The sequence below is a fragment of the Musca vetustissima genome, unplaced genomic scaffold, assembly GCF_032173495.1.
Source record: "Musca vetustissima isolate MV318-11 ecotype Yass unplaced genomic scaffold, APGP_CSIRO_Mvet_v1 utg66315, whole genome shotgun sequence".
Taxonomy (NCBI): domain Eukaryota; kingdom Metazoa; phylum Arthropoda; class Insecta; order Diptera; family Muscidae; genus Musca; species Musca vetustissima.
This window is the reverse complement of record NW_026882141.1, coordinates 1-15,839: the sequence shown is the minus strand read 5'-3', so window position 1 is coordinate 15,839 and position 15,839 is coordinate 1. Positions and strand designations below refer to the sequence as shown.

General features: G+C 33.5%; 1 protein-coding gene across 1 annotated transcript; it reads right to left on the bottom strand.

Moving 5' to 3' along the window:
• Positions 1-938: 938 nt before the first annotated feature.
• Positions 939-13,181, bottom strand: LOC133328346 (putative polypeptide N-acetylgalactosaminyltransferase 9; the record flags this gene model as incomplete). The annotated part of the gene is made up of 2 exons (XM_061536916.1): positions 939-1,198; positions 13,074-13,181. Coding segments are annotated over 2 exons (270 nt in total), but the record flags the coding sequence as incomplete, so codon positions are not given.
• Between the last annotated feature and the right edge of the window lie 2,658 nt (positions 13,182-15,839).

Genomic DNA, 15,839 nt, shown 5'->3' with positions numbered 1-15,839 from the left:
TCTTTTATCATAAAATATATATTTTTGTCGAATATATTTTAAGATATGGCGTATGAAAAATTATCCCAAATGAAGCATTTGTTACAATACACCGGGCGTATTGATGTTGTCGAGACGTATACGAAACGGTGGGCAATATTTAATTTAATTTGTATTGCTTTCGAAAGATCTATACTTCTTGTGCGAGTAGAGCATTGATAATTTGCAAAATATAAAAAATGCATGACGATTCCTATTGAAATTGCGCCTAAAAGTATACTCAAAAATGTGTTTGTTTCTAACGAACGCCAGGACGTATTGCTGTTGTCAAAACTTATACGGCACAAGGGACAATTTAATTTTAGGCTTTCAAAATTGAATTTTTTTGAAACAATGAAGTTTTTGGTCATCATAGATTTTTTCAAATATGATTTTAGATTTCTAGGGGTAGTACTAATCCGTATAATGTGGAAATATTTAAAATTAGCAATCTATCGAAATTGCCTTTGTTTGTCATCACTTTATAATAGAATATTGCAAAGAGTATTGGGAAGATTTTTTCCCATTTCTTTGTAGAAAATTAAAAAAAAAATCCTAACTAAAAATTTATTCAAATTAAAAATAAAATTCCTTTCATTCAAAAACAAAACAAATTTAACTAAAAAAAAATCACTAAACTCTAACTTATATATTATTAAAATTATATTTTCACTTTTACTACGGGGACTCACATTTTGTTTTCTCATAGTTTTACTTCCTACTTTTTACTACAAACAGTCGTCATTCATTTATAGCTTTAGGCTTTTCTTTTTTTTCTTTTCTATACAAAAAGAAAAATCCTTTGTCTTTTGTTTTTCCTTTGTTTACAAAATTTCCTTTGAAAATTATTGCACATTTGTGTATATATTTGTTTTTGTGATTATTGTTGTCGTTTGTAATGGTTGCGTTTCCATTTGCGGGTTTTCAATTTTTGCTATTTCCATTGGCCATAGTTACTATTGTGCTGCTGCATCAGTGAGGTTGGTATAAATTGGGTACCATTCCCAAAAAAGTAACCTCACAATTTCGATGGGTCGTAATTTTCCAAACGCCACTGTTGACGCAGCTGGCCACCATTACACTCTTCCATAACGATTTTATCACGTTTTTCATTAATCGCCAAACACTTGTCCGATGAGCCGTGGCGGATTTGTTTTGTTTCATTGTTGAATGTCCAGAACTGGAAAAAGGGAAGAAAAAAGAGGAACAGAAAAAATTATTTAATTTTAAATTTAAAAAGTTTTTGGTTAGGTTTAAAAATATGGAAATTTGTCAAGTTTCTGTGGTGCACCATGGCGTATTGCTGTTGTCAACACGTATACGCCATATTGCCCATATAAAATTTAATTTTATTTCCATTTGCCTTTGAAGACATAGACTGATTATGAAAAATTCCAAATTCGTCGCAACAGCCGCTACTTTCTTTTTCAGGACTGCATTTTTGTTAAATCACAGACCTGGAAAACTGGTTTTTTTCCATAGTACTTTTTTCCATAGAAACAAATTAGCAGTTCTCCAAGACTTACTTTTCTCCATAGAAAAAATCCTGATGGATGTATTTTTTAAAATGTATTCTTAAAGAATTTCCTTTCAAAATAAACTCTCCATCGTTTTCCCATTCCTCCACCCCCATAATATCCCCATTCCTTTATATAAAATTGTGGCAACTAGAAATCTCTGTCTTTAATAACTTATTTCCTCTGACAATTATTGCCAAACAAGCCACATCCTTCACACCATCCTTCCCCTTTGTTTTGTGTGTGTGTTTTTTTACATCCTGCCAAAGCGTAACAAAACATATTTACGCTCTCCCGCTGTTCCATACCCATATAAACTAATAATCTAAGGAGACAGAACAGCCTTGAGGAAATTTATTTTTAATATTTCTAATCATAATTCATACAACAACAACAACCACAGATAAACGAACACTTATGTGTGTGAGTCTACAGAGGAAATACAAGAGTGGGAGCACGAGCTATCTATTGTCGGATGTCCTTGGGGTAGCATATAAAATACACACGTAGACACACACACACCCACTTAAGTGTTCAGGATCTATGTGTGCCCATGCAGAGATTTACAAGAATATGTTTGTTCAAACGTCTATTGTAATAGTCGACATTCATTATCCTTTTGCTTTAATGCTTTGCTTTGGAGTTCTCTTCTGGTGTTTTTTTCGTGTGGTTTATTGTTTTGCGATACAATGTTTGCCAGGTTAGATTAGGATGGGGTGATTAGATAAGGGGACATACCCAGATATAAATAACTTTTCTATAGTCTATGAAGTGCTCGTTGGCGTATGAGTGTTGCCGTAACATATACGACACTAAGGACGAACTTAACTTAATTTTAATAAGAAAAATTTAGGAAACAGCAAAAAGATGGCAGGAATACGGGACAAAAATCGCAGGACTTTGTCTTTGTCTTATTTTCCTGTAAAAGAGTTCGCAAAACTGCTTTCTTTTTATACAAGAAACTTCGCAGACCCTTAGCACAGCTTTTTTTGGCATAGAAAACCATTTGGAGGATCTTTGGAATGCTTTTTCTATAGAAAAAAATTTGCAGGACCTTAAGACTACTTTTTTCTACGAAAAAAATCGCGGGACCGCAGATCTGCTTTTCCAAAGGAAAAAATCGCAGAAACTCAGTTCTGCTTGTTTTTACCAAAAATATTTTTACAGAAACGAAAGTCCCGAGGTCCTGCGAATTTTTTCAATAGAAAAAACTGTCCTGAAAGTCTCTGCAAAAAAATCGCAGACTCTCAGGACTGCCTTTTTTTCTACAGAAAAAAATCGTAGACTCTTAGGACAGTTTTTTCTATAGGAAAAAATCGCCGGACTGCCTTTTTTCTACAGAAAAAAAATCGTAGACTCTCAGGACAGTTAGTTCTATAGAAATAGTTCGCAGGACCTCTGGATTGCTTTATTTCTATAAAAAATATTTGGAGGACCTCAGGACAGTTTTTATAAAAAAACATAGTACCACAGGACTTTTTTATAGAAAAAAATCGTAGTACCTCAGTTCTGTTCTATTTTATAGAAAACTATTTTGCAGGTTCATGATCACATGTTTTTTATAAATCAAAAATCGATGGCCAGCAGACAAGACTGATAAAGTGTCAGTTTTTAAACGTACTCAATGTTTTTTTTTTCTTTTAAAGGCAATGGTGGCGGATAAGTGTTACCGCTACGTATACGTTTCATCATTGACAAAATTCAAAACACCAGAAACCATTTTTTCTTATACAAACATTTTTGTAGACCTCTGGCTTAATTTTTTGTTCTATAGACAAATTCTCTAAGAAAGTATCAATTCAGAATTCTCATTCCGTATTGAGAACATGGGTACGGATTAGTGCTTTCGTTATGTATACGCTCCCTTAATGATAAGAGGAAACTATTCATTAATGATTCGTTCTATAAAAAATCACTATGGACTTCGAATTTCATTAAACATAAAAAAACATAGTACCACAGACTTTTTTATAGAAAAAAGTCGTAGTGCCTCAGTTCTGTTCTATTTTATAGAAAACTATTTTGCAGGTTCATGATCACATGTTTTTTCTAAATCAAAAATCGATGGCCAGCAGACAAGACTGATAACACTGTGCAGCACTAAAATCTTGAACCAATCGAGACCACCAAAATCTTGAAGCTTGTGATGGTGGAAGAAAATCCCTAGCTGGGTTTTGCATTATTAGCTAAGGTTTTCTTTTAAATTAATTTTTAATATATTCGACTGGAGGTGGATTTTAACAATTTTCGAATAATACGTACTTATTATTGAGTCTATATTTCGTGAACTATTCGAAATATTGCTTTTCTCTTTTAAGCAATATTCTTCCTCTTAATTAGAACTAAAAATTTGTTCTTGAGATAAAATCAATAAAACATCACCATCATACTGAAAATAGCACAACTGCAAAAAAAATTAAAATTTCGACATACTTTTTCCATGTTTTTTCACACTTATTTCAGAAACTGCTACTGACTCGACCAAACAATATATGACAAGAAGATAGCCAATAGCAAATCAAACAACTCTTCTTAAAACCCCGATTTCATTGGTTGACTCCTTCACATAGTTATAGCCTCACAAATTCATCAAAATGAACCAAAAAAAATCACTCCCAATAGTATGTTTATAGAAATAAAAATTGCTATGCTTTTTCAATAAATAGGTACAAAATGAAAGTAAAAATTAAAATGTTTGGGCCCTTTGGTTTTTTTCGAAGACATGTCGCTGCCATATGATATTTTCAGTATGATGGTGATGTTTTATTGATTTTATCTCAAGAAAAAATTTTTAGATCTAATTAAGAGGAAGAATATTGCTTAAGAGAGAAAAGCAATATTTCGAATAGTTCACGAGATATAGACTCAATATATTAAAAATTAATTTAAAAGAAAACCTTAGCTAATAATGCAAAACCCAGCTAGGGATTTTCTTCCACCATCACAAGCTTCAAGATTTTGGGGGTCTCGATTGGTTCAAGATTTTAAAGTTGAAAAATGTGTCACTGTGTAAAGTGTCAGTTTTTAAACGTACTCAATGTTTTTTTCTTTTAAAGGCAATGGTGGCGGATAAGTGTTACCGCTACGTATACGTTTCCTCATTGACAAAATTCAAACCACCAGTAACCATTTTTTCTTATACAAACATTTTTGTAGACCTCTGGCTTAATCCTTTGTTCTATAGAAAAATTCTCTGAGAAAGTATCAATTCAGAATTCTCATTCCGTATTGAGAACATGGGTACGGATTAGTGCTTTCGTTATGTATACGCTCCCTTAATGATAAGAGGAAACTATTCATTAATGATTCGTTCTATAAAAAATCACTATGGACTTCGAATTTCATTAAACATAAAAAAACATAGTACCACAGACTTTTTTATAGAAAAAAGTCGTAGTGCCTCAGTTCTGTTCTATTTTATAGAAAACTATTTTGCAGGTTCATGATCACATGTTTTTTCTAAATCAAAAATCGATGGCCAGCAGACAAGACTGATAAAGTGTCAGTTTTTAAACGTACTCAATGTTTTTTTCTTTTAAAGGCAATGGTGGCGGATAAGTGTTACCGCTACGTATACGTTTCCCCATTGACAAAATTCAAACCACCAGTAACCATTTTTTCTTATACAAACATTTTTGTAGACCTCTGGCTTAATCCTTTGTTCTATAGAAAAATTCTCTGAGAAAGTATCAATTCAGAATTCTCATTTCTTATTGAGAACATGGGTACGGATTAGTGCTGTCGTTATGTATACGCTCCCTTAATGATAAAAGGAAACTATTCATTAATGATCATAAAATCACTATGGACTTCGAATTTCATTCTATGAACAAATTTTGACTGCTCCAAAAGGCTGCTTTTGTCCTACATATCGAAATTTTATTTACAGAACCACAGAAAACAATTGTAAGGCAGCAGAAGTATTTTTTTTTGAAGGCCCATTTTTTTCTGTTGAAAAAGAAAGATAGGCCTACAAGAAGTTTGTAGGCCACCGATGCCATTTTTTAAAAGAAAAAAATGTATAGGCTGAGAACGTATCAATTTTTAAAGGCAAACATCGGTATTTTTTATTCAGATATTTTATTGAGGGTGCGGATTAGTACTGTCGTTACGTATGCGCTCACTCAATAATAACCAAAATACTATGTAGTAAGGGTTCATTCCATTGAAAATTAGTGCCGGCGATTGTGCATTTTTCCTGTTAAAAAGGTATATCACTTTCCCAAAACTATCCCAGTCCCAAAGAACAACAGATCGCCATATTTTCTACAGAATAAAATTTGCAGAAAAAATTATAAGCAGCAGAACTATTTTTTTTTTCAATAGAAAATATTTTGTAGTCCGCAGAATATTTTTTTACTGGAAAATATTTTGTCGGTCTCCTGTACTAATTTTTATACCCTTCACCACACTGTGGTACAGGGTATTATGTCTTTGTGCATATGTTTGTAACAGGCAAAAATAATCGAGATAGACACATGGTTCCTTTTGAGAATATGCATAGAATCACTTTCTAAGTCGATTTATGCATGTCCGTCCGTCCGTCCGTCCGTCTGTCCGTCTGTCCGTCTGTCCGTCTGTCTGTCCATGTTAAATTGTAAACAAAGTACAGGTCGCATTTATTATCCGAATTGGATGAAATTTGGCATAGGTCACTTATTCGGCCCAAGGACGAACCCTATTGAAATTGGGAAAAATCGGTTCAGATTTAGATATAGCTCCCATATATATATTTAACCGATTTAATGTAAACGGTCCCTATATATCCTTCGATTTGGACGAAATTTGGTACAGCCTAATCATTTAGGTCTAGAATGATGTCTGCCAAGTTTCGTGAAAATCGGTCCAGATTTAGATATAGCTCCCATATATAGTTTCGTCCGATTTCATGTAAATGGTGCACCAAAGTCCCTATATATCCTTCGATTTGCACGAAACTTGGCATAACGTACTGAATTAAGCCTAGAGTGATGTCTGCCAAGTTTCGAGAGAATCGGTTCAGATTTAGATATAGCTCCCATATATAGTTTCGCCCGATTTCATGTAAATGCTGCCCCAAAGTCCCTATATATCTTTCGATTTGCACGAAATTTGGCATATCCTACTGAATTAAGTCTAGAATGATGCCTGCCAAGTTTCGAGAAAATCGGTTCAGATTTAGATATAGCTCCCATATATAGTTTCGTCCGATTCCATGTAAATGGTGCCCCAAAGTCCCTATATATCTTTCGATTTGCACAAAATTTGGCATAACGTACTGAATTGAGCCTAGAATGATGTCTGCCAAGTTTCGAGAAAATCGGTGCTGATTTATATAGCTCCTTTATATAGTTTCGTCCGATTTCATATAAATGGTGCACCAAAGTCCCTATATATCCTTCGATTTGCACCAAATTTGGCATAACGTACTGAATTGAGCATAGAATTGTGTCTGCCAAGTTTCGTGAAAATCGGTCCTGATTAAGATATAGCTCCCTTATATAGTTTCGTCTGATTTCATGTAAATGGTGCACCAAAATCCCTATATATCCTTCGATTTGCACCAAATTTGCCATAACGTACTGAATTAAGCATAGAATTATGTCTGCCAAGTTTCGTGAAAATCGGTCCAGATTAAGATATAACTCCCATATATAGTTTCGTCCGATTTCATGTAAATGGTGCACCAAAGTTCCTATATATCCTTCGATTTGCACAAAATTTGCCATAACGTACTGAATTAAGCATAGAATTATGTCTGCCAAGTTTCGTGAAAATCGGTCCAGATTTAGATATAGCTCCCTTTTATTATAGATTGATTTTAAGTAATTGACGTACTAAGGAACCAATAGGAACAAAACGTTCTGAAATTAGTATAACCTAACCAGTGACAAGTTTGTTTGAAATCGCTCAATATTTGGATAGAGCTTCCATATATATTTTCGCCCGATTTCAAGTAAATTGGCAATCAAACTCTTCATGTTAGTCAGATTGACATCAAATTTTGCACAACTTACAAAATTGAGCATAGAATTACGTAGTTGCGTTTTCTAGAAGAGCAGACATAGCCCAACTGATGACCTATTTATATTTGTTTGAAGTCGATTGACATATCACATTTCACATTTATCACATTTTTTCATCCAATTTTATGTTATAGTCCTGTTTAATATACCCATAGTGGTGAAGGGTATCATATAGTCGGCCCCGTCCGACTTTACTACTTTCCTTACTGGTTTATAGCAGAAATTTTGTAGATCACCGGGTATATTTTTTTTTTCAATGGAAAAATTGTATAGGCCCTTGTAATATGTTTTTCTATGGACAATATTTTATAGGCCATTAGAAGATTGATAAGAATTTCCTGACCATCCGGATAAGCTCAGAAAATGTCGTACACAAGGTAATTTTAAATTGAGAACGTGGGGCGAATAAGTACCGCCGTTACGTATACGCTACTCAATAATAATTGAGGAAACCTTGTATTACGGAGACTTTCTATTAAAAATCAAACCTGGGGAATTAGGTTGAATGTTATCGATTGGATTATGCCCTTATTTCGACAGAAAAACAAATAGTTGGCCAATGGGAATATTTTTGCCACGTGAAAAAAATAATACTATTTTTTTTGTATTCAAAATTTTGCGTATATTTTTATAGAAAAAATTGTAGGCCGTCAGTGACAATTCTTCTGCTTGATAACATCAAAATATCTGACGTTATTCTATAGCCTGGCTGAGAAAGTATTAGTTTTTAATGGCACACATTGGATAATATGGGGGCGTATAAGTACTGGCGTAACGTATACGCTCTTCAATTGAAACAGAGGAAGGAATATATTCCGTGTTATAAGGAAGTATTAGTTTTTAAATGTGCACCATGGAGAAAATAAGTGCGTAGACTTTGGAGAATATGAGGGCAACTAAGGAAGCAGTATATTCCGAATTATAGAGAAACTTGAATATGTCGTTTCTGTAGAAATATTTGCAGGCCTCTGACTAATTTGGATAATATGGGCGCGGATAAGTTTGAAGAATATAAGGGCAACTAAGAAGCAATATATTCTGAATTCTGGAGAAACTTGAATATTTCAGTTCTATAGAAATATTTGCAGGCCTCTGACTAATTTGGATTATATGGGGGTGGATAAGTACTGTCGTAACGTATACGCTCCCCAATAGCAAGTGAAGAAGGAATATATTCCGAATTATGAGAAAGTATTAGTTTTTAAATGTGCATAATGGAGAAAATGTCTGACTGATTTTTTCGGTAGACAAATATTGACTGTAATTTTAATATCGGCATTTTTTTCGATAAATGTTATCTGTTTGTTGAGGTATACAGCAACAATTATTACTCGAGGAGATTGGGGCGAATAATTACTGTCGTTAAGTATACGCTCCCTAATCATAAACGTGAAAACAATTTATTACGATTTTTTTCTATAGAAAAAATCGTATTTCTAAAGAAAGAAATGCAGACCTCTTAGAAAAAAAAAGCTTCTATAGAAAAAAATCAGAACTGAGGTCCTGCGAATTTTTTCTATAGAAAAAAATCAGAACTGAGGTCCTGCGAATTTTTTCTATAGAAAAAAATCAGAACTGAGGTCCTGCGAATTTGTTTTCTATAGAAAAAAATCAGAACTGAGGTCCTGCGAATTTTTTCTATAGAAAAAATCAGAGCTGAGGTCCTGCGAGGTCCTGCGAATTGTTTTCTATAGAAAAAAATCAGAACTGAGGTCCTGCGAATTTTTTTCTATAAAAAAAATCAGAACGGAGGTCCTGCGAATTTTTTTCATTATTTTTTGTGCGAAAACTGATCAGTTTGTAGATGTATACAACGACAATTATTAATCGAGGAGATGGGGGCGAATAATTAATGTCGTTAAGTATACGCTCCCTAATCCTAAACGTGAAAACCATTTATTACGATTTTTTCTATAGAAAAAAGTCGTATTTCTAAAGAAAGAAATGCAGGCCCCTGAGTACTGAGAATGAACTCCCCTCTAGCACATTTTTTGTTATTGGAAACAATGTCCTGTTCTTGTTTTTATTATTTTTTAAATTATTTTTCTCTTCACACCACCCCAATATCCCTTTCGCCACAAAGTATTCTTATACCTGGAATACAACTATTGTAAATTGTTGTGTGTCTGTGTATGCGGTAAACGAGCAAAAAGGAAACCGCAAATATAGCTCTCTTGTACAACGACGACGACCAAAGTGTAGGATACCCCAAAATGAAACCAGAACATGAAGGATATTCTTCTGTTCTGGTGGTTTGCTGAGGTGGGTAATTATTTTGTTGTTGTTTTTTCTTTTTGTTTGCCTTGCAATGTGGACCAGGACAGCAATTTTAATTTGTCATTTGAAACGATGAGTGCTGATACAAGGATATTTTATACACAAACACAACTCAGTATCCTGTTTTACTCGTCCGCCACATCTTCATCTCCATTTCCACCTCTTTCTCTTAATAATTAATGTTTTTTCAAAGACTTACTTCCGTTCGCTTTTCACTTTTCGTTTTCCATTTTTTGTTTCATTTCTGTTTGTTGTAATTGTGGCATATTCTTCTTTTCATTGTTTATCTACCTCCATTGTAGCCCAAGCCCATTGTTTTGTCATGAGCAATACAAAATGTATATATCAGTGGATGTGTGTGCATTTTAATGTCAGTTGCCATGGTTAAGAGAGAAGAAATATGGGAAAACAATTGAAAGGCTCTTTACAAACAAACGAAAAAAAAACCTCATGAAAAGATACTTTGTTGGAATATTACTGTAGATTTTTTAAGTTGCCATTAAAAACGAACAATAGGGGTTTAAAGTAAGTGGCGGATGTATAGGAAATTTGTATGTGGCAATGTGACGATCCTTTAAGAGGATGGACTGCTGTATGTCTTTTATCTATAGAAATGTTTTATTATCAGGTTTTGAATTACTGAACATAATAGTTACTTTTTCATGGAGGACATGGGGGCGTATATGTAGTGTCAGTACGTATACGCTAACTTTTTGATAAATGAGGTATTCCCAGTGACTGAAGATTCTAATTAGGTCTGTGAGACTGTTAAAAGGCAGTCCTGAGGTCCTGCGAATTTTTTTTTATAGAAAAAAAGCAGAATTGACAGAACTGAGGTCCTGCGAATTTTTTTCTATAGAAAAAAAATGCAGAACTGAGGTCCTGTGAATTTTTTTCTATAGAAAAAAAATGCAGAACTGAGGTCCTGCGAATTTTTTTCTATAGAAAAAAAGTGCAGAACTGAGGTCCTGCGAATTTTTTTTTATAGAAAAAAAGCAGAACTGTGGTCCTGCGAATTTTTTTCTATAGAAAAAAAGCAGAACTGAGGTCCTGCGAATTTTTTTCTATAGAAAAAAGCAGAACTGAGGTCCTGCGAATTTTTTTCTATAGAAAAAATGCAGAACTGAGGTCCTGCGAATTTTTTTCTATAGAAAAAAATGCAGAACTGAGGTCCTGCGAATTTTTTTCTATAGAAAAAAATGCAGAACTGAGGTCCTGCGAATTTTTTTTTATAGAAAAAAATGCAGAACTGAGGTCCTGCGAATTTTTTTCTATAGAAAAAAGTGCAGAACTGAGGTCCTGCGAATTTTTTTCTATAGAAAAAAAGTGCAGAACTGAGGTCCTGCGAATTTTTTTCTATAGAAAAAAAGTGCAGAACTGAGGTCCTGCGAATTTTTTTCTATAGAAAAAAAGTGCAGAACTGAGGTCCTGCGAATTTTTTTCTATAGAAAAAAAGTGCAGAACTGAGGTCCTGCGAATTTTTTTCTATAGAAAAAAAGTGCAGAACTGAGGTCCTGCGAATTTTTTTCTATAAAAAAAAGTGCAGAACTGAGGTCCTGCGAATTTTTTTCTATAGAAAAAAAGTGCAGAACTGAGGTCCTGCGAATTTTTTTCTATAGAAAAAAAGTGCAGAACTGAGGTCCTGCGAATTTTTTTCTATAGAAAAAAAGTGCAGAACTGAGGTCCTGCGAATTTTTTTCTATAGAAAAAAAGTGCAGAACTGAGGTCCTGCGAATTTTTTTCTATAGAAAAAAAGTGCAGAACTGAGGTCCTGCGAATTTTTTTCTATAGAAAAAAAGTGCAGAACTGAGGTCCTGCGAATTTTTTTCTATAGAAAAAAAGTGCAGAACTGAGGTCCTGCGAATTTTTTTCTATAGAAAAAAAGTGCAGAACTGAGGTCCTGCGAATTTTTTTCTATAGAAAAAAAGTGCAGAACTGAGGTCTTGCGAATTTTTTTCTATAGAAAAAAAGTGCAGAACTGAGGTCCTGCGAATTTTTTTCTATAGAAAAAAAGTGCAGAACTGAGGTCCTGCGAATTTTTTTCTATAGAAAAAAAGTGCAGAACTGAGGTCCTGCGAATTTTTTTCTATAGAAAAAAAGTGCAGAACTGAGGTCTTGCTAATTTTTTTCTATAGAAAAAAAGTGCAGAACTGAGGTCCTGCGAATTTTTTTCTATAGAAAAAAAGTGCAGAACTGAGGTCCTGCGAATTTTTTTCTATAGAAAAAAAGTGCAGAACTGAGGTCCTGCGAATTTTTTTCTATAGAAAAAAAGTGCAGAACTGAGGTCCTGCGAATTTTTTTCTATAGAAAAAAAGTGCAGAACTGAGGTCCTGCGAATTTTTTTCTATAGAAAAAAAGTGCAGAACTGAGGTCCTGCGAATTTTTTTCTATAGAAAAAAAGTGCAGAACTGAGGTCCTGCGAATTTTTTTCTATAGAAAAAAAGTGCAGAACTGAGGTCCTGCGAATTTTTTTCTATAGAAAAAAAGTGCAGAACTGAGGTCTTGCGAATTTTTTTCTATAGAAAAAAGTGCAGAACTGAGGTCCTGCGAATTTTTTTCTATAGAAAAAAAGTGCAGAACTGAGGTCCTGCGAATTTTTTTCTATAGAAAAAAAGTGCAGAACTGAGGTCCTGCGAATTTTTTTCTATAGAAAAAAAGTGCAGAACTGAGGTCTTGCGAATTTTTTTCTATAGAAAAAAAGTGCAGAACTGAGGTCCTGCGAATTTTTTTCTATAGAAAAAAAGTGCAGAACTGAGGTCCTGCGATTTTTTTTCTATTGAAAAAAACAGAACTGGGGGTCTGCGATTTTTTTCTATAGAAAAAAAGCAGACCTGAGGTTTTGTGAATTTTTAAGAGTATTTTTTCTCACTTTAATTTGTTGGCCCCTGGTTGCGTATGAGTATTGACATAATGTATACGCCACCTTGGAACATTTGTCTTTTTATGCCTTTATCTATCTCTCCTTCATTCTTTTCCTTACTGTCGCAATAAATTACCAACATTCGTAACAATGTGACCGTTAATGTGACGGAAAAGAAAAATCACAATCATCCACATCGTCATCATCATCATTATTATTATCATTATAATGAAATGTCTTGTTCTTTATTAATATGGCCACGTCCGTTAAAATATCAAGAAGGTAAAAGAAAGATATAAACCTTGGTGGTTGGTATCTTGTGGCTCTTGTAAAGTAATATTTAATCGTGCGAAAAAAGAAGTGAAGAACAAAAAACGAAATTGTATTCTTGCTTACCTGATTTCCTTTGGAGCCATGGCAAGGATACAGCATAACATCATGTCCCGCATAATCAAGACAGGCTTCATCACGGCGAATTTCACCTGCCTTACTCAGCATCCAGTACTGCAAAATTTTGAGTGTGTGTGCGAGTGTTTCAAAATTCATCCAACCATATGAAGAATGGTAACCACCACACGTAGAAGATTTTAGGATAGGTTTAGGACGCGATGCAGCATATGGAAGACGTTGACGGGAGGGGTTTTATAAATGGTTTTTAGTTTATATGATATTGTCATCAACACCAGCACGTTGATGTCGGCAAATGTAATATTTTTGCCAAAACCCAGGTTGCAGCACCAGCAGCAGATATGCAAAAGGTTGGAAATTGCCACAAAGTTATTGCCATATGTTAGGCGCACACACACACATTGTTTATATTGCATATACATCCAGGCATCATAGTTGACGATGGTTGGTTGGTAGTAACAGGATTTTGTTGTTGTTGTTGCATACATTTTAAGTGGTTCAGGCGAAAAAATTTAATAGAAACGTAAAATGAAATAGAAAGAAAACATTATTAATAAAAGTGAATGCATGGGTGTCAGTGACTGTGGAGAATGCAATTTAATTTTTTTCTTATTTTTTATTTCAGGAAAATATTTTTTCCCAACAACAGCAAATGTATTTAGGGTGCACAGTAAATTCAATGAAGTACAAAATAATTGTTGAGATATTTTTTTATTATTATTTCATTGTATTTTTTTCTGTGGAGAAAATTTGTTATGAAGACATGACGATATTGGTCTGGAGTCTGTGGTATATGAAAAACAATTTTAGAATTGCAAAACAATATGAAATATATTGTAATATATAAAAATGTTATATTTTTATTATCAAAAATAAAAAAGAACCTCAGGACGTATTAGTGTTGACGTTACTAATACGGTGTTACCAAGGAACTTGAGGGCGTATTAGTATTGACGTTATTAATACGGCGTTACTAAGGAACTTGAGGGCGTATTAGTGTTAACGTTACCAATTCGCTCATTCGGAATCATTTTGATACACAAATGTTGACTTGAAAGGGAATAAGTCTTTCTGTTTCAAAAATGGAACAGTCCCAAGATATTGAAAATATTTTTCGTTTTGGGAGAAAAAAAAAATAGTATTAGAGATCTACGGTTCTTCATTTAAAGAAAATTTTTGAAAAAAATCTCTTCTGGAGCAATGAAAACTTTATGCTATGGACAAATTCCACATCTCGAGAACTATGAATTTTTTCTGTGGAAAATATCTGTCCTGGAGCAATGCGAAACAGTCTCAAGATATTGAAAATATTTTTCGTTTTGGGAAAAAAATTAGTATTAGAGAACTAGGGTTCTTTTTTTTAAAGAAAATTTGATGCTATGGAAAAATTCCACTTCTCGAGAACTGTGCATTTCTTCTGTGGAAAATATCTGTCCTGTAGCAATGCAAGTTTTATTTAACAAAAATATTAAACAATCTTGAGGCGTATTAGTATTGATTCGGCATTACTTAGGAAACTCTGGACATATTAGTATTGACATTACTAATACGCTACAGATTCCTTATTACATACAGTAATCGCCTGAGCGGGAATAAGAAATCAGTGTTCAACAACCGCATTTTTTTTAATGAGAAAAATTATTCCGGGAATTGTTTCAATTAAAATAAAAATACTAATTCTCGAGAACAACGAAAAGTTTTTATAAAAATATATCCTGGGTTAATGCGATTTTTTTCAATGGAAGAAATGTCAAATCTTAAGAACATGCGACTTTTCTATGGAAAAAACATATTTCGTAAATCTTGTAAAAATGCACAACTCCAGAACTAAGAATTTCCTTTTTCAGCCATAAATGACTTTGATTTCTTCTTTAAAAAATCGGTTCATAAAGATTATGTGGTATAAAAATCATAATGCTACATTTCTATTAATAAAGCCGTAAGGGAACTTTTGGGCGTATTATCATTGTCGTTACTTATACGTCTCAGATACCTAGTCAACCAAAATGTGAAGGAACGAAGTCAGTCAAAAAGACTTAGATTTCTTCTTTAAGAAATCGGTTCACAAGATCTGTGAGGTATAAAAAGTCATTATGCTACATTTTTATTAATAAAACCGTAAGGGAACCTTTGGGCGTATTAGCATTCTCGTTACTTATACGCTTCAAATGTGGACCGAAGATTTTTCCATAGGAAAAGTGACACGATACGATATAGACAGCTTTGATTTGTCTGTGAAAAAAATCTGAATTATATTATAAGGTAAAATGTTAGTTCTTGAGTTCTGCGAATTTGATTCTAGGCTAATAAATCATTCTGTAATTTTTTGAGAGGCCTTGAGGACTCCGTTTTATTTTACAAAACAAAAATATGTTCCCTTCGGAGCGTATTAGTGTTGTTGCTACTTATACGCCTCCGAATCTTTATCATGAAAATAAAAATTATGCAACCAGGAATTCATTCTTTAGTTTTAGACTAAATGTCCAAGAGCCACATTTTTTCCTTTGGAAAAATCCTTCTATGTTTTCCATGTTTTTTTTTTCAACAGAACGGCAAATTATTTCTATGGGGAAAGTATGTCTTTGAACACTCAGAACTTAATTCATTGTAAACTTTCAGTTCCCAAGATGCGAATTTTCAAATTTTTTTCTAGGAAAAAGATTTTGATTTTTGTTTCTATGAAAAATTCAAAGGTTCTCCTAACTATTTTTTATTAGAAGTAAATTTTATGTCCCTCACAACTGAGTTTTTTCT